The 25,183-nt window shown below is 51.0% G+C and overlaps 8 protein-coding genes across 8 annotated transcripts; 5 read left to right on the plus strand and 3 right to left on the minus strand.

The window, feature by feature from the left end:
- Nucleotides 1-35: 35 nt before the first annotated feature.
- Nucleotides 36-926, plus strand: TGAM01_v200874 (hypothetical protein; the record flags this gene model as incomplete). The annotated part of the gene is made up of 1 exon (XM_018808883.1): nt 36-926. One exon carries the CDS (start codon nt 36-38, stop codon nt 924-926), a length of 891 nt encoding a protein of 296 aa, XP_018657873.1.
- A 703-nt stretch (nt 927-1,629) lies between these two features.
- TGAM01_v200875 (GTPase-activator protein for Ras-like GTPase) lies at nt 1,630-4,160 on the plus strand (the record flags this gene model as incomplete). The annotated part of the gene is made up of 5 exons (XM_024548640.1): nt 1,630-1,750; nt 1,830-1,963; nt 2,024-2,269; nt 2,341-3,957; nt 4,035-4,160. 5 exons carry the CDS (start codon nt 1,630-1,632, stop codon nt 4,158-4,160), a joined length of 2,244 nt encoding a protein of 747 aa, XP_024406651.1.
- A 712-nt stretch (nt 4,161-4,872) lies between these two features.
- On the minus strand, nt 4,873-7,506 carry TGAM01_v200876 (hypothetical protein; the record flags this gene model as incomplete). Its single annotated transcript, XM_018808881.1, has 3 exons — nt 4,873-5,292; nt 5,371-6,526; nt 6,710-7,506. 3 exons carry the CDS (start codon nt 7,504-7,506, stop codon nt 4,873-4,875), a joined length of 2,373 nt encoding a protein of 790 aa, XP_018657871.1.
- Nucleotides 7,507-8,816: 1,310 nt separating this feature from the next.
- TGAM01_v200877 (ASF1 like histone chaperone) lies at nt 8,817-9,830 on the minus strand (the record flags this gene model as incomplete). The annotated part of the gene is made up of 4 exons (XM_018808880.1): nt 8,817-9,189; nt 9,249-9,557; nt 9,617-9,656; nt 9,722-9,830. The coding sequence occupies 4 exons, from the start codon at nt 9,828-9,830 to the stop codon at nt 8,817-8,819; spliced, it is 831 nt and encodes a 276-aa protein (XP_018657870.1).
- A 1,197-nt stretch (nt 9,831-11,027) lies between these two features.
- TGAM01_v200878 (mRNA 3'-end-processing protein RNA14) lies at nt 11,028-14,206 on the plus strand (the record flags this gene model as incomplete). Its single annotated transcript, XM_018808878.1, has 4 exons — nt 11,028-11,639; nt 11,733-12,164; nt 12,218-13,229; nt 13,296-14,206. The coding sequence occupies 4 exons, from the start codon at nt 11,028-11,030 to the stop codon at nt 14,204-14,206; spliced, it is 2,967 nt and encodes a 988-aa protein (XP_018657868.1).
- Nucleotides 14,207-16,652: 2,446 nt separating this feature from the next.
- TGAM01_v200879 (hypothetical protein) lies at nt 16,653-19,709 on the plus strand (the record flags this gene model as incomplete). The annotated part of the gene is made up of 2 exons (XM_018808877.1): nt 16,653-17,021; nt 17,082-19,709. The coding sequence occupies 2 exons, from the start codon at nt 16,653-16,655 to the stop codon at nt 19,707-19,709; spliced, it is 2,997 nt and encodes a 998-aa protein (XP_018657867.1).
- Nucleotides 19,710-20,596: 887 nt separating this feature from the next.
- On the plus strand, nt 20,597-23,807 carry TGAM01_v200880 (hypothetical protein; the record flags this gene model as incomplete). The annotated part of the gene is made up of 3 exons (XM_018808876.1): nt 20,597-20,715; nt 20,875-23,020; nt 23,073-23,807. 3 exons carry the CDS (start codon nt 20,597-20,599, stop codon nt 23,805-23,807), a joined length of 3,000 nt encoding a protein of 999 aa, XP_018657866.1.
- A 281-nt stretch (nt 23,808-24,088) lies between these two features.
- On the minus strand, nt 24,089-24,864 carry TGAM01_v200881 (hypothetical protein; the record flags this gene model as incomplete). The annotated part of the gene is made up of 2 exons (XM_018808875.1): nt 24,089-24,126; nt 24,243-24,864. The coding sequence occupies 2 exons, from the start codon at nt 24,862-24,864 to the stop codon at nt 24,089-24,091; spliced, it is 660 nt and encodes a 219-aa protein (XP_018657865.1).
- Nucleotides 24,865-25,183: the final 319 nt, after the last annotated feature.

A 25,183-nucleotide genomic window follows, 5' to 3' on the forward strand; every position in this document is an offset into this window, starting at 1 on the left:
AATCACATCATTCGTCGGCGCACCCTGACGCCTACATGCCGCATCAAGAGAGGCCCTCCACCATTCTCCAACGCCCAAGTGACTGCAGAGAATCCCGCTGTGTGACGGGGCGTCCTTCCAGCGCTGAGAGGGCTGCATGCTCGTTGAATGGACCAGTGCGATATGCAGGTGACGGCCTCTCGTCGCCAAAGGGCCATGGCAGCGCTATGGAGGCCACTAGCGATGGTGGTGTGCGCCACGGTACCCCTGGCCAAGAGCCTGCCAAGCGTGGTTGGTGCACTGCAGCCTTTTCCGATAGACGGGCGGGTACTCCGTCGTCTGTCCCTGAGCAGGGCCTGGCAGCGCTACCCCAGACCGCTGCAGGGCGGCCGTCGTACAGCAGTGCTAGTGCTTGGGCCTGCCTGCTGCTAGCGGCGTCGTGCGCTAAGGAATGGAGTCCGCGTGTGGCGCTCCAGGCACGCTGCTCCGGGGCTGGTTTTGTACATCAACTCGCAGCCAGACGTCGCCGCAACCTGAAGGCCCGCCTAGCTCGTTGGGGCCTGCAGCGGTGCTCTGGTGCTGGGATCTGCTCGCCTGTGCTGATTGGGACAAATCCGCTGCAGCCCCTGGACCCGACGTGCTTCCCCTCTCCTCGAGCCCGCCCAAACAAGACGCGCTGCTCCAGTTTTAATGCGCTGCTCTTGATACCACCATCACCACCAGCCGTCGCAGCCACAAACCTATTTCCTGCTGCGCTGTGCCCTCGTCTCATCCGTCCTGCAACTCCTGCGCGCCAGCTTAGACGAGACGCCGCGGCACCTTGTTTCTGCATCGCATCGCCTCGCCTCGCATCGCCTGTGCCCGACTCAAACCTCTGCCTTCCGCGTCTTTCTCTCGCTCGAACCGAGATTTGCCTGTGTTCCGCTCGGCTAGCGACGCTGTCCTGACGCCTCTATCCAGCCTTCTCTCCTGCGCGACCGACTATCTCGCCTCTTAATCAATCGTCCTCGTTTCATTTTTTGGATTCAGCACGTGTGTTCCTGTCTTTCTGAAGCATCGAGCCTAGCTTTTGTTCTCTTCTTTTTGCTTGGTCGAAATAGAATTCCGAACGCTACTTGATTCGAAAAGCGATTTTTGACGCCAGCGCTCTCGCTTTTTCCTCGCCCATTCTTCGAACTGCACGGGATACCCTCGATCGAATCGTTACACCATCGCTGAGTCGCTTGTGAAGCTCCTCCGAAGCCGACGCAAACTGTACCACGAGCGTGTTATTAACAATTGCATTTGTTCTGAGCTTCTCTCTCTTTTTTCTTCTACGAATTTTAACTGCCTTCTCTTTGGTGGCTACAGCCTGTCTGTTCCCCTCCAACGCCTCCATCTGTTTCATCGACGACGCATGAAATAAAAAACCCAATCAATCTGAGCAAAATTCGATTAGACGACAACTTTGTCGAGTGATGAGCATTATCGCTTAGAAGCAGCCATCATCTTCCCCATCGTCAACACTTCCGAGGCCCTGGGGCGACAAGGCCCGACCCTCCCTTCGGTCGCACAGCGCCAATACCCATAATGCCTGTCATGCTGCATACCCCTTCGAGAGCCTCCACAGCATCAACATCTTCCTTCCAACAGCTCTCGCGCCAAAACACAATGTCCACCTACGATGGCTCGCGCTCGGCGCGCCAGTCGAAGCGGTACTCCATGTCCGCGCTGTACATGTCCATGACCGCGAATGAAGGAGAGATGCAAATTGAGGACGATCTCGCTAAAGGTGAGAATGCACCAGCCACAGCTGCGGACCTTGCTTCCCCTTTTGATACTATCGGAAGACTGACGTCCCCAATCTACAGCCCAGAAAGCCCTACGGGATCTCAAATCCAAAATATCCTCCCAATCGAAGAAGAATTTCGTCCTCGAAAAGGACGTCCGCTACCTTGATTCGAGAATTGCGCTGCTTATCCAAAACCGCATGGCGCTGGAAGAAGTACGTGTATAAAGTGCGGTGTGGTTTATGCTCTGATGACGCTTGCTAATGCCCTTGCAGCAAAACGAAGTAGCCAGCCATCTTGAAGAAGGCGAAATGGAAGAAGGTGTCTTCCCTAATGACGACAAGACTCAGAAATACGGCAACCTCTTGTTTCTCTTGCAATCCGAGCCCAGGCACATTGCTCATCTTTGTCGACTCGTCTCAATGTCGGAAATCGACTCGCTTCTGCAGACGGTCATGTTCACCATTTACGGAAATCAGTATGAAAGTCGAGAAGAGCATCTGCTGCTTACCATGTTTCAGGTACGATGCCCCCCTAGGCGTGGTTACGATTGCAACGCCTTTCCAGCTAACATATCCTCTTTGCTACTTAGTCTGTCCTCACCTACCAATTCGATAATACTCCTGACTATTCCTCGCTACTTCGAGCCAACACACCCGTCTCACGCATGATGACGACCTACACACGAAGAGGCCCGGGTCAGAGCTTTCTAAAGATTGCGCTGGCTGATAGGATCAACAGCTTAATCGAGTTGCGAGACCTGGATTTGGAAATTAACCCCCTCAAAGTGTACGAGCGCATGGTCGAACAGATTGAAGAAGATACTGGCACACTGCCTCCCAATCTTCCCAAGGGCGTCACTGCCGAACAGGCCGCAGAGAATCCTCAGGTTCAGGCCATTATCGAACCGCGACTGACCATGCTCATTGAGATTGCCAACGGCTTCTTGTCTACCATCATGGACGGACTGGAGGAGGCTCCTTACGGCATTCGCTGGATCTGCAAGCAGATTAGAAGCTTGACGAAGCGCAAATATCCCGATGCTAACGACCAGATTATCTGTACTTTGATCGGTGGCTTTTTCTTCTTGCGCTTCATCAACCCAGCCATTGTCACACCCAAGTCGTACATGCTCATTGACGGAACGCCCGCCGAACGCCCTCGCCGAACTCTCACTCTGATTGCCAAGATGCTCCAAAACTTGGCAAACAAGCCCTCTTATGCCAAGGAGCCATACATGGCCAAGCTCCAGCCCTTTATCCAACAGAACAAGGACAGGATCAACAAGTTCATGCTTGACTTGTGTGAAGTTGGCGACTTTTATGAAAGTCTGGAAATGGACAATTACGTCGCTCTTTCCAAGAAGGACCTTGGACTTGAAATTACGCTGAACGAAGTCTACGCAATGCATTCGCTAATTGACAAGCACAACACCGAACTGTGCAAAGATGAGGCATCGCACCTGGCCATCATCGTATCTGAGCTGGGTCCGGCCCCTCCTCAAGTGCCTCGCAAAGAGAACCGAGTCATCAACCTTCCCCTGTTTAGCAGATGGGAGACTGCAATCGACGACTTGACCGCGGCTCTGGATATTACACAGGAGGAAGTGTACTTTATGGAAGCCAAGTCCATCTTTGTGCAGATTATGCGAACGATTCCTCAGAGCAGTGCCGTTTCTAAGCGGCCGCTACGGCTTGAGCGTGTTGCGGATGCTGCTGCCACCAGCCGCAATGACGCCGTCATGGTGCGTAAAGGTATCAGGGCCATGGAGCTTTTGTCCCAGCTCCAAGAGCTTGGCGTTATCGACAAAGCCGACCAGTTTGATCTGTTGAGGGATGAGGTTGAGCAGGAGCTCCAGCATCTGGGCTCGTTGAAGGATGCTGTGATTGCTGAGACTGAGAAACTCGAGGAAGTCTTCAAGACAATCCGTGATCACAACGCTTATTTAGTCGGTCAACTTGACACATACAAGAGCTACCTCCACAACGTACGATCCCAGAGCGAAGGCACTAAGCGAAAGCAGCAAAAGCAGCAGGTTCTCGGACCGTACAAGTTTACTCACCAGCAGCTTGAGAAGGAGGGTGTCATTCAGAAGAGTAATGTCCCGGATAACAGACGGGCCAACATCTACTTCAACTTCACCAGCCCCCTGCCTGGTACATTTGTCATTTCCCTACACTACAAAGGTAAGTTCTTTTTCTCTTTCCAGGTATTAGTCTCTACGATCTATCGCTAACATGGTAAAAACAAGGCCGAAACCGAGGATTGCTTGAACTCGACCTCAAGCTCGATGATCTGCTTGAGATGCAGAAAGATAACCAAGACGAGCTGGATCTCGAATACGTTCAATTTAACGTCCCCAAAGTCCTTGCACTGCTCAATAAGAGATTTGCTCGGAAGAAGGGCTGGTAAATTACGCCCGATGATGGCCACAGCTAATACTAATTTTGCTGCCATGTCGAATGCAAATCATACTCGACGCATCACGACTATATGCAAAAGGGGGAATGGAGGGATGGCGGAAAAGAAGGCACCGGGCGTTATGGAGCATCACGGAAACCTATTCGTTTCCTTTTTTTGGAGTGTGTCAACTAGTAATGCGACTTTGGTACGCTCCTAGTTTTCAACTACAGCTTCTCTATCATTTTCGATTTTTGTTTTATTTTTTTCCCCTTTGGAGCAGGTGGATGGTCTGTCACGATACTTATTTATACCTTTGGTAATGATGGGAAGGAGAGATGCCGTATTATGTGTTTTCCCCTTCTCAATGGCTGGTCCATGAATTGGGAGGTATTTTCGAAATCTTATGCGAATGGATAGTTCGTTTTGCTTTGCTCTCTTTTTTCATTGCTTACACTTCCCTTCTCCTCGCTGTCATTAATAATAAATATCTTTGGTAATGCGACTATCTAGTGGGAGAGTTTTGGAAGCTTTTGCTGTATTTTTATCTACCTAGTTTTGAATGGAACGATACGTATTAGGAGCAATCTATTCTTTATTTATTCTTGTGGTGTACTCTCTAGCTACTGGTATAAAGTTGGCTGTTCTATGATAGTCGACAATCTGTATGGTGCACTGTAAAGCAAATCTTCCATATATCCAGGGAAAAGCTCTCTTACAGATTCTATACTACATCTTTCTCATCCCCGCCAACTGTTCTTCTCATCAAAGCCCATGGCCGACGCCACGATGATTTGTGATTACCGCCAGCACCGCTATTCCCTCCAGGGCCACATTCAGCTGGCCGTCTCATAGTGAGCCTCCTCTTGCGGCCTTTGGACGGCGAAAGCGCAGACACAGACCGGGTATCCTTGGAAGTAGAAGAGTCCAGTTTGCGAAAGAGACGAGGTAAGAGGCCGAAAAGATGGACGAGTAGATAGAGGAGCGAGTGAGATAACTCGTGAATCTTTTGGATGCACTGGACAAAGGGCCGAGTTTGGATGAGGTAGAGGAGGATGATGAAGGGGACGCCGACGAGGACCATTGTGACGGGGAAGCGCCAGTCTGTTACGGGGATGTGGAGCTCTGTGATGCCGAAGACGGACTGTTGGTTTGATCGAAATTAGTATACAGTATTGAAAAGAGATGAAGTCGGGCACGAGATGGAAGTGTTTGTACTTACAGTCACAAACGTAAGAGGCAAGAAGAGCATGCTAATCACCGTCAGGATGCGGATATTATCCCCCTGATCAATAGCCCTCCTGCTCTCCTTGATCGAACTCCCGCTAAACAGCTGATCCCTCAGATTCTCAATCTCCTTTCGCGTGCGCTCATTCCGCTTCAGCACCTCACTCAGGTCACTCACGACCTTGTCTAGCTCTCTCCGCAAGACGGCCATCTTGGCGGCATAGTCCATCGCGTCGGGGGACTGTGGCGGCGACGGGTGCGGCCACAGCAGCGGGTGCGTGCCGGCCCAGAAGTCGTCGGTGAAGGTGTCGACGTAGGCGGCGATCATGGCCTTGATGCCGGTGTTGATGACGGCGAGGGTGTTGTAGGCCCAGAAGTAGCGGCGGATGTAGGTGAAGTGCTTGTCTTCGAAGAGGAGCTTGTCGCGGAGGTGGTGGTTGAACATGAATTCTGTGGGAGGCGTGATGAGCTTGGTGATGCGCTCGTGGAGGATCTGGTTCCGTTTGCCGGCGTCGCGGTATTCTGTTATGAGGAGCTCTAGGAAGGCGTACGGGCCGTTGCAGAATCTTTTGAGCTCTTGGAAGTCGTCCCCCCTGACGGTGTGTTCGTCGTCGGGGAAGCTCTGGATGCTGAGGAGGTGCCAGGGCCCGAACGTGTCGAAGAGAAAGCCTTCCCTGGCGCGCTCTCTGCGAGGTCGCATTTTGAGCGTCTTGGTTGGCTCGCCTTCTAAGGAGAGAGCGAGGATGGAGCCGCATTCGGCAATGTCGATGTGGTCGTCGAGGCGTTTGTCTGAGGGGCGTCTTTCGTAGAGCTGCCAGGGGGCGGGGTCGAGATCTTTAGGGACGAGGGTGTAGTATTTGAAGACGAAGAAGAAGGATCGTTGGCGGAGATGGGAGGAAGAAGAGAATGAAGATGTGCCGCCGCTTTTCATGTTGTTGGATATGTTTAGGGGGGATAACATGGGAGATGCTGAAGATGCGTAAGCTGATGAGGATGGAGATCGCTCGTAGGCTCGATGCATGAAGGCGTGGGTTCGGCCGCCGTTGGGGTCGTCGGAGAGGAGGTGGTGAAGGAGCTCGGTCATGTCGAAGTGAGGCGACATGGTGAGATGCAGGGCGGCGAGCATAAGAGGCGTTGGTTCCTGGACGATGCTATCTCTGGTATTAGCAGATGTAGCAGATGTAGTAGATGTAGTAGATGTAGTAGATGTAGTAGATGTAGTAGATGTAGTAGATGTAGTAGATGTAGTAGATGTAGCATATACTTGGATCAAGACACGCAAACAAACGAGTGGTGGATGACGACGACGGCATAAAGGGGGTAGCATAACTTACGTGATACGACCAACAGCCTGGCCGCTATGGTTGACTTCCTTGATAGACTCCCAAACAATTGGCGCATCGACGATGAACTCGGGTGACTCTGGCGGCTCTTCGCCAACATATCTGACGAAGCCTTGGACATCAACATCCAGTGTCGTCTTGACCGGCCTATCATCCTGCCCAACCTCGTATACTTCAAATGTCGAGCTGTCAAAACGCTCTCCCTCAGCAGCAGCTGACTCGCGAAATGTCTGCGTAGAATCAATTTCCCACAGCGGCAAAGGCTCGTCCTTGTCGTTGAGCCGGCTGGAGAAGTCGCTGCAAAAGTCTGAGTCACGAAGGTGTTTGATGAGGTCTTCGTCGGAGAAGCTCCTTGGGGCAAGGATTCCGCGGACATGTGATGAAGATGTGCCTTCAGCTGGAACGTGACGCATAGACGAACCATCTAGAAGAGGGATGAAGGGGATCTCCTCGTCAGGGATGCTGCCGTAGCCACTGCCGGTTGGATGATTGAGATTTGGCGTAAGTGGAGGAATTCTAGGAGACGGATAATATGATGGGCGCTCATGGCTGCATGTATCGGGAGTATCGCGGCGCGGACGAGGCAACAGGATGCTGTTGGCATCGCTGGTGAAGGTGAGCGCTCGCAGAGGAGGCGTTGCCAGGCCGTGGATGTCGGAGCGCTCTCGTTTATGGGCGCTGAGGGTTTCGTGGAAGCTGTGGAGGCTGCGCAGATACTGCTCGTGGTGGTGCTCGACTGATCTGACGAGCTCTTCCAAGCTGGTGTTGCTGCGCGGCTGAGCAGCCATGGCTGAGTTGAGTATCTTGTCTAATCAAGTTGAACGATGATATTGTGAAGTTATTTGAACTTTGTCTATTATTTAGTAACAGTAACAACAATTCTGCAGTATGGCAAAAGTAGAAAACCAACAAAGAGTTTCCATCCTATCAAATCTCACAACACGAAGAGGGCGTTATATAGATATACATGTACCCAACTTTAAACACCAGACTTCAGCTCAGCTCGGCTGCCTCTTCCATCCACCGAGGCCAAAAGAGGATGACGCAGCGCTGCTGCAGTGTTTCGGAGTCGCCCGCCTACGTGTTTTTTTATTACAAAGCCAGGCACATGCTTTAGAGCCGCAGCATGAAAAAGCAAAGAACAAGAACAATGCCATTCCTTTGGTCCTTGGCGTCAGTTACAGGCTGCAGTAATTTTGTGCGATGTGTGAAGGCTGAGTGATGGCGGCGCACAACCCCACGTGCAGCTGAGTCCTGTGAGCACAGGTCCGCTCTTCAAGGGGCCGGGGAAGAAGACCGACGGCTGCCTGTCTAATTGTGTTTAGCTCGGTGTCTTGGTGTGGTTAATTAGGGGGCATCCTTTGCTGCCTTCGCTGTTGTTCAGCATGTTCGCTTTTGATTAAAGTCGCTTCTTGGCGCTCAAAAAGTGAGGCGAGCAAAAGTGAGGCTGAGTGCTTTCGCCCGTCTAAGCGTGGACAGGCGGGTTGGTGCGGCTGGAGGCGGCCGAGGGTATGAATCTGCTGGCAACAACGCCCCAAACTGGAGTATTCCATCATGTTAGAGATGCCTGCTTGTCATGCCGAAGCGCGTGGGGGGTTTCACGGCACATACGTACATAATAGCAGTAGCGGATGTCTGCTTCAGCCGAGTGCGGAGAGGCTTCAAGATTCCGCTCGCGCAGCCCATGACGCAGACCTCGCACGTGAGATCCGAGGCATGGAAATGGTAGGAATAACGTCGATATTCCGTCTCTCCGACGGGGCGATGAGACGTCCGCTCCAGCGACCGACGACAAATGCTCTTTAGTCACAATCATGATCCATTATCGACGCCATGGTAGCCTCGACAAGCACTACCGTCCTTCGTCATATACTATCATTTTGTCTTCTTGCCACTACTTATAACAAGATTTTTGAGGATATCACCAATTGTACCGAACCGCCTATCCACCCCTCCCTCCCAACCGATGCCATCCAATCCCATTCCATAGGGTCTTCGTAACTCTATGTCCCGTCTAAACGGCACAACGCCATAAAAGCAAAGTGTGCTCAATATCCGCACACAGAAAAGGCTCGTCGGAGCTCCGTAATGGTGTGAATTACGACACGACTGAAACAGGGTTGTGAGCGGCCGCGGCACCATCAACCTCCATGGCATCATCGTCACCATCCGCGCCGCCCTCGCCCTCTTCCTCTTCCTCTATCTCGTCTTCGCTTTCGCCCTCAATGTCAACGCTGCCATCCTCGGACATCTCGTCCTCCTCCTGATCGTGACCATGTCCGTTCTGGTGCTCGCTCTCAACGCCAGCCATCTCATCGTCTTCGCCCTTTTCTTTGGCGGCGGCTTCTTCAGCAGCATCATCGGCAGCCTCCTCCTCGGCTTCCTCAGCACCGTATTCTTCCTCGTCCGCAACAAGGTCGGCCTCGGGTTGCTCAGGAGGGAATTCAGGGGGTGCAGAGGCGTCAGAGTCCCTATTGGCAATAGCATTAGAATTTGTCATTTTAATATGTGGCGCAGGATATCTTCTCACCATTTGATAGCGAAGCGGGTCACTCGTGGTTTCTCGGCGAGGACGTTTCGCTTCACTCTCTCAATGATCGGCTTCGCAGGTGGCTCAGCGTTGAGCTCATCCGAGTCGTACTCGTTGTTGACGTAGTATCCGACGCGCACAAATTCGCGGCCATCGTAGGCGCAGGTGAGGAGGATGACCGTAACGCCAAGAACATCGGCGTCGGGGATGCGAGTGGTGTTGGGAGCCTCGGCCTCGAAGACGAATTTGTTGACTCCGACCGGAATGGGGCCGACAAGAAGGGAGTCTAGCTCCTGGTCATATTGATCGCTGCGATGGGTTAGAACTGGAGGGAGGGGATGATGCCCAACGAAGATGGTCGTTCTTACGAGGTAGCAGATCCGACGTAGGTCAGCTTCCACTCGAGATCTGCGCGCAATTAGTTAGAAAACTATATATTAACAGGTCTGGGGTGTTACGTCAACGCGACTCACCCTTCTCAAGGTTCTCAAGGCACTCGAATGTGATCTCAAACTCGTACTTGTCGGTGAATTTGGCGGGGTTGTTCATCACCCGAACGCCAAGAAGTGACACGACAGACATGGTGGCGGGTTCTCGAGAAAACAACAACAGACAATTAGCAGAGGTGATGCGTTGGCTGTGAGAGAATCTCAATTGAACAACGCGATGGGGAAAAGTTTGCGCAGGGCCCAGTCGTCGAAGGGATAGAAGGGACGAAGAAGTCGTCGGAGGGGCAACCAAGAAAGTCGGTAACCGTGGAGATGATGCCTGGAAAACGACGTGCGGCGGAAGAGAGAAAGCCCAGTCGAGGCGCAAAAGCAAGAGAATCGGCAAGTCGCTGGCTTTTATATGTGCAGAGAGAAGGGAAGAGACGTGGCTGCTTCAGGTGGAAGAATTGGTAAACTGACAAAAAGGTGAACACAAGTTGATCAGGTATACCTCTAGCCTCTGGAGACGCGACCGTAGCGCTTCGCGTAAAGTGGTTGTGTGGCGCCTGTGATTTGGCCGACCCTACAGAGGTACGCTGGTACATGAGCTGGCACCTGGTGGATGCCTTGTCGCTGAGGTTGCGAGAACCTTGGCCGCCCCGAACTGAGACAGAGGCCGCTGAGCTGTTTAGCGGGTCAGGCGCTGAAAACCAGCCAGCCAGCACGTACCTGCCGCTGAAATTCCCCGTACTTAGTACCTCGCGCACGCAAGACCGCCAGCCTGGTCCACAGCCTTCCCCAATTGGGAGCTTGGGTGACTCTAATTTTCAAGTGCTCCAATTCCCATCTCAGCACCAGCATCATCTCGGTCAAACACGTTTCTGGCGCGAGCTCCCTGATCCTGATCTAGGGACCGCTATTTCGCCTTGCTCTAGCTGGACGGCAGCTCTGTCGCGTTGTATCGAACCCGATTTCGCACCTTCACGAAAGCGCTGCAGCTTCCTGCTTGACGCTGACGACGAGCGACGCGGTTTGCTGGCCGGCAAGGACGAAAACGGTATCTACTAAAACGGTATCTACCTTGCCCGCTACACTGCGGCAGTACAAAGGTTTGAAGTTTACCGCCATTCACCATAGCGACAGTATTCTAATTCGAATCTCATAGTTCTTCAAAGTCGATCGATTCGTAACCAGTCACGACACCCTCGCAGCTTCGCTGCTGAGCAAGAATATCCGAGTTTTCGTTGCGTGAGCCATTGACGCTCCTCCATCGTCAAAGTATTGCTCAGTTGGGGCTTCACTGACATCCCCTGTGGTACTTTGAGTTGAATTATAAAGAAAACCTATCAAGATGGCTTCCGAAGGCACTTCGTGGGACGATGATGGATTTGCGGCTGCCGAAGGCGCTCATACTCAGCATAGCGACGAACAAGTTGATAACTTTGCTCAAGACTCTCATGTGTCAGGTGAATCAGCGGATAATGGAACAGAGGATGGAGGGGATTATGACCCAGAATATGTCCCCGTTGAAACAGTTCTCCCAGACCCTCCTGTCCCTGAAGACGCCGCTTCCGCTGCCCCCGCTGTCCTTTCTCAACGTCCAACACCCAAACCAAAAATGTCTGGTGGCTTCTTAGTGGAAGCCTCCGATGACGAAGAAGACGACGAGGGAGACAACTCAGGCCTGGCCGAGCCCTCGGTATCGCAGAGCCAAGTTGGTCAGCCCACTGAGATTAAGGCCAATGTTCCAGTTCCTCCTGCTCCCACTAATGTTCCATCCAACGTGACTGCAACGCCTATGGCTAGCCTTGACCCGGTAACGTTATTCGAGGCTCGCATTAAAGAGGACCCTCGGGGGGATATGGATGCTTGGGTGAATCTTATTGCCGAACATAGGCGCAACAACAGACTGGACGATGTTCGCAAGATTTATAACCAGTTTTTGGAGAACTTTCCCCAATCGGTAAGTTTGAGAGGCTTAACAGGCCGACCGCTCTAAAACCTTGAAGAGGGGCACCTATTCCTTTCAACCCTGATGCATGGCTGACAGTAATAGGCGGACATGTGGGTAGAATGGATCGAGTTGGAGCTCGGCATGGACAATTTCGTCAATGCCGAGCAGCTGTTCGGACGATGCTTGATGACCGTTCCGAACGTCAAGCTCTGGACCGTTTATCTCAACTACATTCGCCGTCGAAACGACCTCAATAATGATTCGAACGGGCAGGCCAGGAGAACTGTAACCCAATCGTATGAGTTTGTAATCGATAACATTGGCGTTGACCGGGACTCGGGGAATATCTGGCAGGATTACGTCCAGTTTATCAAAAGCGGCCCCGGACAGATTGGAGGTACTGGTTGGCAAGACCAACAAAAGATGGATCAGCTGCGTAAAGCGTACCATCGTGCAATCAACGTACCCATGTCGACGGTGAACAACCTGTGGAAAGATTACGATCAGTTCGAAATGGCGCTCAATAAAGTCACGGTGCGTCTCTCCACCCATCGATAATGGTACGCCTTCTGCTAACTCGACAATAGGGACGCAAGTTTATCCAGGAGCGATCTCCCGGTTACATGTCTGCGAAGAGTGGCAATATTGCCTTGGACAATATCACGCGGGGTTTGAAGCGTTCAAACCTCCCCAGATTGCCACCAGCGCCTGGTTTTGAAGGTGATCAAGAATTTCGCGATCAAGTTGCGTTGTGGAAGAAGTGGATCGAGTGGGAGAAGGAAGATCCGCTTGTGCTCAAGGCAGACGAGCCCAAGGTCTTTGCACAGCGAGTCCTGTATTGCTACAAGCAGGCATTGATGGCTTTGCGCTTCTGGCCCGAACTTTGGGTCGATGCGGCAGAATGGTGTTTTCAGAACGATGCAGGAGACGTTGACAAAGAAATGGGTGCCGAGTTTTTGGTACAAGGCATTGCTGCGAACCCTGAGAGCGTTTTACTAGCTCTGAAGCATGCAGACTACATTGAGTCCACGTCCCCACTGCGAGAAGGAGACAAATCCGAGTTTGCCAAAGCTGTTCGGAAGCCTTATGATGATGTCTTGAATACGTTGTATGCAATGGGAGACAAGGCGAAAGAGCGTGAAAAGCTGGAAATTTCCACTCTCCGGCAAGCGGCTGCGCAGGAGGCGCCTGTACAGCAGTCAATCGAGCAAAACTACGATGATGATCACGAAGAAGGGATGCAACAGAAGGTATCTACTGAGGAGCGTATTGCCGTAATCCAGAAAGGTTACGCCGCCGAGACCAACCTTCTCTCCCGCATCATTTCATATGTGTGGGTTGCCTTGGCAAGGGCAATCCGCCGTATCCAAGGCAAAGGCAATCAAACAGATGGCGGATTGCGCAAAGTCTTCACTGATGCACGACAAAAGGGGCGTCTGACCAGCGACGTATATGTTGCTGTTGCTTTGCTGGAATCCGTAGTTTACAAAGATACAGTTGGCGCCAAGATTTTCGAGCGCGGAGCTCGCCTATTTCCAAATGATGAAGGCTTCATTGTCGAATACTTGAAGTTTTTGCATTCCAAGGACGATACTACGAGTAAGTCATTCAGCTGCTGTGATGCATCAGCTGAAGTATAGGTGTCATGTCTAACTGCCATTCTAGATGCTCGAGTAGTTTTCGAGACTTGCGTTAACCGCCTTGTCGCCAACCCAGAGACACTTCACAAGGCGAAGCTTCTATACGCATATTTCCATAAATACGAATCTCAATACGGCGAACTATCTCAGATCCACAAGATCGAAGCGAGAATGGCGGAGTTGTTCCCCGAGGACCCCAAACTCAACATCTTTGCCGCCCGCTACTCGACTGACAAGTTCGACCCCGTCGTCGCCCCAGTCATTATTTCCAAGGCTGCACAAATGCGGCCAAAGTTTGCCGCCCTCGTCACTGAGAAACCTGCATCAACACGCAACAGCTTTCCCCCGCAGCGAGAGCTGAGCCCGCGGCCGCAGTATGTCAGAGCTACTGCTTCTCCGAAGCGCCCCCTGGGTCCAGATGACGAAGAGCTCAACCCCCCAAAGAGGCTCGCCAGAGGATCATCCCCTCTCAAAGGGGCGGCTGGCCGACGGCTCGACCAGCAGCGCCGCAACCAGTCATCGGCCCTTCATCGTGATATTACGTTCCTCTTGGGGATTCTCCCTCCTGCCCATACCTATGACTCGCAACGACTCAGTGCAGCCAACATGGTTTCTCTCCTACGCGATACGCCGCTTCCAGACTACGGAACTTGGAAGGCACAAACCGGGGGACAATACCGCTTTACCGCTCCAGTACACGGGCGACAGCCTTCAGGAGACTTTCCAAGGCCGATCAGCCCGTATGGCCGAATTGCACCTGCATCCAATGTCTATAGACAGTCGCCTCTAAGGACAGAGACCGGCGGCGCGTTCCCAACGATTCCCTACGGGGCGACCGACGCAAGTGGAACTCCAACCCAATGGCCTCCCGCGCCGCCACCATCTGGATTCGGCGCACCAGCTCCAGGCCAGTTTGGAGGGTATCGCTTTCAGTAGAAAGCAAGGAGGCTTGGTGAATTATAACGAAACACTTGAGTATGTTTAGCAAATTGGACATTTACGACTGGATAATGAAGGAGATAAGGGAAGAAGAAGAATATAGCTTGTTGTTTGAAGATATGAGGGTTGGCGATAAATGCTTATTCTTGATGGATTCCGAAGGCGTTTGGCAGGAAATAAGAAGTTGGACGGGTTATTTAACTTAGATATCACACTCGAGCATTGTGCTTGCATCTTTTGGGGAGAGTCAGATTTAAGACGGCTGAGTTGCGGTGGACAGCTGCTACCTTGTAGGTAGCAAGTGTAGTGAAAATAGAGTCAACATACTACCTTTTACTGTTTCAGACCATTAGACTTTGACGCTGTATGTGATAATATGGAATTGAAACTACCATTCAACGGCCCGATTTTATATCCTCGTACGCAATTTGTTACTTTCATAAGGTGGTTAGTAGTGTGCATATATGGTATATCCATGTACATATTACTATCTATGCATACCAAGCAGACAAGGAAATTGAGACCGGTAATGCAGAGAAGGTAGAGTAGGCAAGAGGTAGAGGAAGTAGAGGAAGTAGAGGAAGCCCGCAGTAGCTATAGTTATAGATTTGGGCTATTTTGAGGAGCTCAACAATAAAAGCGCTGCATTGGATACATGTAATAACTACCTAGCTAGCATTCCCATTTACTTGGTTCACTGTGTCTCGAATAATTACCAGTGTGTCCTAATCACTGCTCGCTTTGCGCTTCGACGCGACTGATCAAACAGTCAAATATAGTGCCCAAGCCCTGTATCATCAAAATATTGGTTTCAATGGCCGGATTCTCTTACGTGGTCCACTCATCGGAAGCACAAAGCCGTCAAAACGTCACGATACAGCCCATAGACGTCCTTGCTGCGGCTATACGCATGATAAAAGCGGTGCAGGGACAATGCCCTTATCATTCATGTCTGTTAGGCCTCTAGGCCTCCTATTGTACAACTCTCTTTGTAGGACAGACTGGATATCTGTGGAGATATGCTATACCTCCCACCTTTCCACCTCACTCAACTCCCCTTATCGTCAGAAATACAGCTTCAATTTCCACTGTAATTCGATCCCATAGGCTCTTTCTATTCCGACAAATCTGCACTGATCCATAGGTACCTCGCACATTACTGCAGCACTGTTGCTGCACCTATTTTTGCGGCTGACCGACACTTGGCCTCACGTGTTCGGCTTCACAGATCACTCCAGCGGCTGCCACCTGCCCTCACAACTATAAGATGCCCTCTCTTCTTCCTTTTCCTCCTCTCTTCTTTCTTTCCTCTTCACCACGCTCGCATACAGTCTTCTTTGTAGCCCATCCAGTCTCTCACCAGCGAACTCTCCGTGAACTCTTCTCAGCCATCAAGAGTGCTCCCACAGAGATCCTTTGTTGCCTGTTCTACGAACACAACTTCTGGGTGAGTGTTCTCGTCCTCTTTTGCCGCTTTTCCCAACTCCTTGAGTTATCGATTCATCCTCCTCCTGATTACTTGCGTGATATCTCGAACTCTTTACTCTGTTCCTATCTTTCTCTCTCCTTTCAACCTCCGCACTCGTGCGACGACTTTGGCCGTTGCACACTCCTCCAGCTTAGCAATAAGCTATTGGGCATCAAGCTCTGACATGAAGGTGCTCTCTTCCACTGCGGTCTTGCTCAGGCTACCATTTCATCTGTCGTTTTCCTTGTCAGTTTACCATCTTTATCATACATCACTCCCACTCGTACATTTTGGCCACACCCCTCAGCACAAAGAGAAATCTTTGGACTCTTTGAACAGCAGCTACACAATCTCTATTTCTTTCGCTCCCTTCCGTCCAAGCACACGAGTCTATCCTTAATCTCATCGTGTACCTTTAACTCGAGTGAATCGTTTCGTTGTTGTGTTGCTACATGTCATGAGCTGCGCCGGCTAACTCATTTTTCCCACAGACTACGCTACAGAGATTGCCCCGGCACTGAGCTCTTCTACCTACAGATCCTACATCATTCTTCTACGTACGACACTTCCAAGCATAACTAGCAGCGGCTGAATATTCACTCAGGTACGTCTGCTATAAGGAGGCTGGCTAAGCTATTGATTCGGCTATGCCTTCTTTTCTCTCTTGATTCTCATGTCTCGCTCCATATATCCGCTCAAAAATGTCTAATTTTATTCTAGACACTTGCCGAGAAGCCGACACTCAGAAATAGCGACTGCTTCACAACTGAAGTCAAAGTAAGTCTCTCCCTCAATTCTCTTGACCTTGCTCCTCCGTTGCCGGTATATGACACTGCATGTATCTGCTGGCTTGGGGGTTCACACCCTATCATATATACAGAATATTTATCTTCTCGTTTATTTTTCTTCTCCACTTCCTCACTTCCTTCCCTTTTTCTTTCTTGATTTCTTTGCTAACTTGTATCCGAAGTCAGAATGTCTGATCGAGGCCGCTCCCCTGCTGGCTCGGCGCATGGCGCCTCTCCTCAATCCCGGCCGCCGTCTGCGTCAGGCTCTGGCCGCAGCCGAGCTGCTTCTCCAGCGCAGACTTCAGGCTCCGGTGATCCCAAAATTGGCTGGGCGCCTAGCATGGGATTCGACCCGGCAAAGCCACCAAGCAAAGATCGAAAGGGCAATACCCGCATGGAACTGCCTCCAGATGCCTTCATCTCCAACGAGGACCGCAAAGATATTTTTGCTACTCGCGGAAACAAGTTCAATACCGAGGGTCGCATGGATAAGGTTGAAGTCAATCAGTTTCGTATGACCAAGTTTGACTTCAGTAAGAAGATATATCAGTATGATGTGAGTAGTCTATTTGAGTCAAGATGCCTGGAAGATCTTGTCACTGACACTTTTCACTAGATTGTCCTTTCACCTGAGCCGGATAAACGCGGACCGGTGATGAAGAAGATTTGGGCTCACGCAAGTCTTCGACAGGCGCTGTCTGCCTACAACTACCAAATGTGGATTATCGATGGCTCTAGACTGGCATGGTCTCCTTCTTTGGTGGATCGCGGCGAGGTTCGTGTCATTGTTGATCTTGACGATGGCCAGCCTCCAGGTCGTGCTGGCCGCTCCAACAAGTTCCACGTCATTTTGCGCAACACCACAGAAATCCAGATGGGTGTTCTTCGAGGATATCTGGAGAGAAAAATTCAGTTCAACAACAACGTGCAGGAAGCACTCAACTTCATGGACCATCTTATTCGCCAGTGGCCATCGGAGCGTTTACTCGCCATCAAGCGCAATTTCTACAAGAAGAACGAGGCGGGAATTCCTCTTCTACGTGATGGTGTTATTGAGGTTCACAAAGGAACGTATGCTTCGCTGAGACTCTCCAATAATCTTAGCAATGGAGGCATTGGTCTAGCTCTCAACGCGGATGTTACTAACACCTGCTTTTGGACTGGCCGCCAGACGTTGGATCAGATCATGATCAGCTTTATGGCCTCTCTTGACCCTAAGCGTTATAGGGGGATTAACCTGGGGACCACGACAATTTTTAGGCCCTCGCAAAACCAAAGAGGAGAGTGGCAGTCCTCCGATGCTTTTAAGCAGCTGCGAAAGCTGCGAAAGCTCAAGTTCACCATCAGACACAACAACCGCAACCCCAAAGTTGCTGACAAGGTATACACAGTGGTAGACTTTTTATTCGACCAAAAGTATGGTGGAGAGGGCGCCAATGCCAGAACTGTCACGTTCGACTACAATGGACGACAATTATCTGTCGCGGATTACTACCGAGAGAAGTATAACGCTCACTTGCGATATGCGCATCTTCCACTCATCTCTACGGGCAAAAATGGTCACATTCCCTTGGAGTTTGCGTTTGTTGAGCCGATGCAGCGATATGCTTTCAAGCTAACTCCTGATCAAACTGCCGCAATGATCAAAATTGCTGTCACTCGCCCAAATGTTCGCAAGAGTGACATCATGAAGAACGTTGGAGATCTTCAGATACAAAAGGATCCTTATCTCAAGCACTATGGAATCCAGCTAGAGTCTTCATTTTCGAAGACAGACGCCAGAATTTTAAACGCGCCGCTTGTGAACTTTAGACAAGGCACAGCTGACCCCAAGTACTCTGGCCGTTGGGACTTGCGTGGCAAGAAGTTTTTCAAGCAAAACGTAGCACCCCTCATGAGCTGGGGTTTCCTGGTGATGGACGACTGCGTCAACACCAATCAAGTCCAGCAATTTGCTCGGAGTTTCAAAACAACCTTCATGGGCCATGGAGGCAGATGCACAAACGACCCAATGTTCATTACCGTTCCTGGCAACATCAAATCAAACGTCGCCCAAGCACTTGCTCATGCACACGAATCAATTACGCGAGAGCGTGGCTATACTCAACTCATCTTTGTTGTTGTTCAGCACAAGAACAGCCCCCATTATGAGCGTTTGAAGAAGTCTGCCGACTGTCGTTTCGGTGTTTTGACCCAGGTCGTGCAAGGAAGCCAAGTCGCGTCAAACAATGGCCAGTACCACTCGAATGTTTGCATGAAAGTCAATGCAAAGCTCGGCGGAGCGACATCACGTACGAATCCCCCGTGGAAGCTGGCCCCAGGAGGCACATATTTCCCCAAAGAACGTCCCACAATGGTCATTGGAGTTGATATATCTCATGCTGCCCCTGGTGGGCCCTCGCCTTCCGTGGCCGCTATGACGATGTCTATTGACAGAGACGCAACCAAATATGCAGCCATGGTTGAGACGAATGGTTATCGCGTGGAAATGCTCACCTCTGCCAACATAAACTTCCTGTTTGGACACCTGAGTAAAGTGTGGATGGGTGGCCATGATCGCCAATTCCCCAAGCACGTCATGTATTTCCGTGACGGCGTTGCCGAAGGCCAGTTTGCTCATGTCATGGAGCAAGAGATTAAAGAGATCAAGGCTTATTTTAAACGAGCAGCTCCAGATCAGCCGCTGCCAAAGTTCACCGTGATTGTGGCCACCAAGCGCCATCATATTCGTTTTTTCCCAGAAAAGGGAGACCGAAACGGCAACGCCTTGCCAGGAACTCTGGTCGAAAAGGAGGTGACACACCCCTTCATGTTCGACTTCTATTTGTGCTCGCATGTAGCTATTCAAGGCACCGCCAGACCCGTCCACTACCACGTTCTTCTCGATGAGATGAACATCCCGGTCAACGAGCTACAAAAGATGATTTACCATCAGTGTTATTCCTATGCCAGATCAACAACGCCAGTATCATTGCATCCAGCAGTGTACTATGCGCATCTCGCCGGTGCCCGAGCTCGAGCTCACGAGAATATTGCAACCAGCGAGGGTTTCCGAGCCGGTGCAAAGGGCCACGAGATGATTCGTGACAAAGTGGCCAAAGGCGAGTCATTCAGTGCCCCTCAACGGGGAAGTGATGCTCCTGCCCTCCTCCAACTTGGCGGTAGGCCCGAGAATGCTAATGATCCCGTCAATGGTGAGATGAGACAGAGAGACTTCTTCCGCAGCACCATGTGGTACATCTAATCAGCCGTTGCGATGCAAAGAACGGAGGCGAGGGGTGAGACAGGAATTGGCTTTCATTAGAGAGTGTGGATAGAACATCGATGAGGGGGCTTATGGTAGAAAGTTTGAGAGGAAGCTTTCTTTTTTGGACTGTTCTTACACAGATACGGGGCACTGGAAAGTGCCCAACATGCACAAAAGGGGCGACCGGATTGGCGGGAAGTGGCGGTGGAAGTTATTTGCTCTAATAATGGACTCGTATAGTTTAGCTAGTTTAACAGAAGTTACAAAATTGTTTGTGCCACTGATGGTGATATGCGCTATCTCAAGTTCGAACTTTGCCTGCTGGATGAAACAAATATCCATGCTCTGCCTCAAATATAGAACTTGCAATAATGGCGTAAATGTACGCCCTTGTCGAGCTATAATAACATAAACCTAATAACTCTTGTAGTCTTGGTCAACACAGCGTGTTGTAAGTACATACTAGTAGTAGATGGGGAAACCCAGGGGGGGGAGGGTTGGAGATCAAGTAAGCCAACGAGCGAATGGATGAATAATTGAGACGATTATGCTCTGTCTTGCTGCTTCTACTGCTTCTACCATAGAGCAATCAAGTGATATACGCTTTGAAAATCTTTGTCTTATTACTCTTTTCTTTGTGTGTATTTTCATATTGCACATGTTGCCATACGGAATTTGGCCGAAGCTGGTGCTTGGCATGTAAATGCCCAGAGGCGCTGTGGGACTGCCGGTGGCTTCGGCCCAAGACCCCGCTATGGAGCACCGCCCTGGTCCCGCCTTGCTTGTTACTGGGCTCATGTCAGCTCTTTGTTGACCAAACAAACGAATTGCTGCTGCTCCCTTATTCCGTCCTCCCGCAAACCATCTGCTAGCTACGGCGCGCCATGGCTGGCTTTCTGCGAGGCAAGCAGGCAGGCATCCAGAATGACCTGTCTGGCAGCATCCGACCAGAGCTCTTTACTCCCGACGACCATGCGCGATACGGCCTCAACTCGCAGATAAGGTGAGTGTCGACTCCGGTAGCTATGACGCAACAAATGCCCCGCCATACCACGAGGGCGAAGACGACGACGGCGATCGAGGATATACACAGCGACGGCAGAGGATATGAGGGGAGGTGAAAATAGGGATGAATGCGGTCGCTAACATACGCGATAAACAGCTGCTTTGCATACGATCCTGTGCAGTCTCTGCTTGCCATCGGAACGGCCGAGAGCAAGTTTGGCCCGGGCAAGATTTATGTCTTCGGCCAACAACGCGTCCAGAAGACTTTGGATCCGCCGCGACGAACCTCGTTCCAGTCTGTGCAGTTCAGCGCAAACCGTCTCGTCAGCCTCGACAGGAACAATGAGCTCAGCCTTTGGGATCTCGACACGGGAGAGCGTGTGGCGACGCAGGTCATCGGCGGGACTGTGGCCGCGATGGTGACGGATCCCATGCTCGACTGGGCTTTTATCGGAATGCAGAACGGAGACGTCTTGGCTTATGACCTCGATCGACACGGCCTCGCTCGCCAGTTTCGACTGCCAAACTTTTGGAGAGACAAGGATCCAACGCAGCACACTGTCACATTGATCACCATGTCGATGCATCCTCGAGACGCTGGAAAGCTCCTGATCGGATATAGCCATGGCGCAGTCGTCTATACGTTTAAGCAGAATCAGCCACAGCAGTTCATGGAATATGTTTTGCCGCCTGGAGCGCCTGGGGGAAGCGGTGTCGGCATGGATGCTGTGCGCCGCCCCCGTTTGACTCATGCGCTGTGGCATCCTTCTGGAACCTTTATTCTCACCGCACACGAAGATGGAAGCTTGGTCTTCTGGGATCCCAAAGAAGGAAAAATTGTCATGGCAAGAACCCTCACGGAGATGGGCATCCACCATCCCACCCCAAGCGCACCAACAACGGGATACTCTGATCCTTTTGTCAAGATAGCTTGGTGCTGCAAGAAGAACTGCGACGATACAGGTTTACTGATTGCAGGTGGCGAGGGTGTGGATGCGTCTCCCAAGAGTTTGACATTCATCGAGCTTGGTATGACGCCTATATACGCTACCTCCACCTGGCAGGCTTTGGAGAACCATTTCCGCGGCAAGCGACATATTCCGTTAGCACTGCCACCGGGAGCTCAAGCGGTGGATTTTCTGCTTATTCCAAGAGACTCCCCCTATTTTGGAGGCGCGCAGGATCCCATTGCCGTGGTTGTGCTGCTCACGTCTGGAGAGCTGATTACACTGAGCTTCCCATCAGGATACCAAATCAGCCCCACGAACCAGCTTCACCCGTCTACTTTCTTCGTACATCCTTTTGTTACAAAGTTCAATGTCTCCAGTGTCGATCGACCTAGGTGGCTGACGATGGTGGAGAAGAGAGACCAGGGAGAACCTATCTTGAAGGGTGGAGCAGCTGGCCCGAGGCCGAAAAAACGATTCGAAGATCGCACAATCATTCAGACTGCACATGCTGATAGCATTATCAGACTATGGGATTCTGGACATGCTGATCAAATTGAAAATGAAGTCCAGCTGCAGGTTGACCTGGCCAGAGCCTTGGATCGATTTGAAGACGTGGAAGTTACGGCGATGAGCTTGTCCAGCGCTACCGCCGAGTTCATTGTTGGCACCAAGACAGGAGAGGCTGTAATATTTCGCTGGGGCGTGAACCACTCTTACGGGAGGAATCAGCCCAAGCAGCTAGATCCGAATCCAAAGGGACTCTCGGACATCAGCTCTAGGGCGGAGCCGAGCTTGAAGGAGGGACTTAATCCAGCTGTCCTGTACGAGATGATGCAGGGCCCGGTCACTGCCGTTCAGATATCAAACGTTGGATTCGCTGCGGTTGGATCAGAGCTTGGCTTCCTGACACTGATCGATCTCCGGGGTCCCAAGATCATCTTTCAAGCTCCAATGACTGATTTTGCAAAGACCGAGAATAGAATGTCATTCCTCAAGGGCCACTCGAGATCGAGTTCGGCACCGCCGAAGGAGTGGCCCACGGTGATTGAGTTTGGCGTGATGACGCTGGATGATGACAAATACTCATCAATTTGTTGCTTTGTCGGGACCAACATGGGCAAAGTCATTACTTTGAAGCTGTTGCCCGGCGGAGGAGGCTATACGGCCGAAGTAGCAGGAACGGTGAACTTTGATGGGAAAGTTGTGTCTCTGAACCCCATTCAGGCTGATACAGGCAAACCAGCGCTGGCCACAGGGCATACTGTGGGCGGATTGCGAGAGGGACGCCAAGTGAATGGAGCTCTCGTTGCAGGCAAGTATTCTCCTATTCAATCTCATTCATCTTGTTTGCCGGTGTCGGTTTACAGACCAAGTCTATATGCTCAGCGTTTAATAGACGGTCTAGCTAATGCTGGGAATAGTTACCGAAAAGGAAATCAGGATATGCAGACCTGCTCACTCAAAAGGTGCTTCCAAAGAATTCGACGATGTGATATGCGATTCGGCTTGCGTGGCAGAGCTTGAGCTGAATGGTTATGCTATTGTTGCGGCCTTTAGAGACGGATCAGCTCGAGCATATAGCATTCCAGGCATGCGAGACCTTGGTAGCGCGAAGCTCCCAATGGTGGATCGTACTCGAAGCACAGCAAGCATTGTGACGCAAACAGGCGACATATTCGCCTGGGCAGGACCGGCAGAAATGGCTGTTGTTCACGTTTGGGGAGCGGGCAAGGAGCTCCAGCAGTCCCCAGATGTGCTGATCAACCCCAAGATTCCTATCCCGACCCGGCCGACGATTTCTAACCTTCAATGGATAAGCGGAACACAGCATGTCTCGCCGCTGGATCTCGACCTCTTGATAGGAGGCCCCAACAGACCGCCTAGTCAGAGGATGATGGAGGCCGCTGCAGCGGAGCAACGTGCTGCCAAGATTGGGAATACTGTAGGATCCTCCAAAGAGGGCTGGGGAGACTATTTGACGCGGCAGCTCAACGAGAGAACGGAGAAGCTGAATCTTATGGGAGATACGATGAATACGCTGCAGGAACAATCGGAAGGATGGGCGGATGACGTTAGCAAGTTTGTGGGGAGACAGAAACGGAGTATGGTTATGGGGGCTCTATCGTCGAAATTCTTCTAAGCGAGAAGGAATGGGGGGTTGTATGTTTGCTTTTGTTCACAGAGACTTTTAGAAGATGTGCGGCAATACAGCGTTTGTACGATATAGGCGCTCTTTGTAAGATGTGTGAAGATAATTCAGCTTGAATCTCGTTTGAGGGACTCTACACCAACATTGCAGCCGTTTACATCTCTATACTGATGCTACTGATGTTTGCAACCGCCAGGTGTTAAGATATGGAACACCGCTGCACCGGCAAAAGACAAGAAGGAGGACTAGGTTATGAATATTTCTCTAGAATCCTAGTGGTCACCAGCCATCTGGATAGTAGTCATCCGGTCTAACCATGAGTGCAACAGTATCTGGGTATTGGATTGTGATATCGACATCCTTTTCTCTCTTCAGTCGTGTGGTCATGACAGCTCCAATGGCACGAGGATTCCCAGTAGTCCTCACAGTCAAACATGTCTTCGCACTCCTGCCAGAGAGCTGCTTCGAATCTGTCCATTCCATATTCGCCGGCAATGTCGTCATCTTTTTCCTCGCCATCGTCGTCATCATCGGAGATAAAATGACAGGGCGGCTTTTTAAACAGAGCCTTCTCTCGTTCTCGGAGTAGCTTTGTGATGAAACGGTCCATGACATTACGCCTTACAAAGGAGTCAAACGCATCTTCTGACCTACGCATATAAGGCCAATGTACCCGTCCGTTGCTGCGAAGATATTCACCGAAACGACGATCAAATAACTTAAGAACTGCCTCGAGTGTCTCGCCAGAGTCCAGGCGAAGAAGAACACGCATTACCGAAGACATGGTGACATCGAGTATCTTGATAATGGATGCTGAGGTCACCCGAGGCAAAGGTAAGTCCTGGTGATTTTCCGTGATTTCAAGTTGTAGAGAAGCGCCCTCGACGTATGGCGTGGCGATCCTCGCGGCCTTTCTATTTGCAAGGTCAGCAAGCTGGTGATTTAGTAGCCATCCAGGTGTCTCCCACATCGCTGCGGCCAATTCGGCGTTTGTTTCAGGGGGTTCAGGTCCTGGCCAGGAGTATCGAAAAACGTGTTTCAAAGCCATATTGTATGTGTAAAAACTAGCGAAAAGGGAAACCAAGCTTTTCGATCAATGGCGTGAGTTACTACTACGCAAGTAGGTAGTCGATGAAGAGCGAGTCGCACGAAATATATAGGCAGCAAATGCCCGTTAGTGGGGTTCAGCACGAGGACGTTGAGCGACCAACTGTTCAGTTCCGCCTTGCTGTTGGCTGTACAAGCAATTAACTTCAGCGGCGCTTTTAGAATTGCGCGGCGAGTGACTCATCCAGCACGGCTGTTTAGCCTTGAATCTTATGCCAACGGCTTTTTATTTTATTGAAGCCTCCAGCGTGATCAATGCT

Source organism: Trichoderma gamsii (assembly GCF_001481775.2).
Source record: "Trichoderma gamsii strain T6085 chromosome Unknown Scaffold_2.2, whole genome shotgun sequence".
Classification (NCBI taxonomy): Eukaryota; Fungi; Ascomycota; class Sordariomycetes; order Hypocreales; family Hypocreaceae; genus Trichoderma; species Trichoderma gamsii.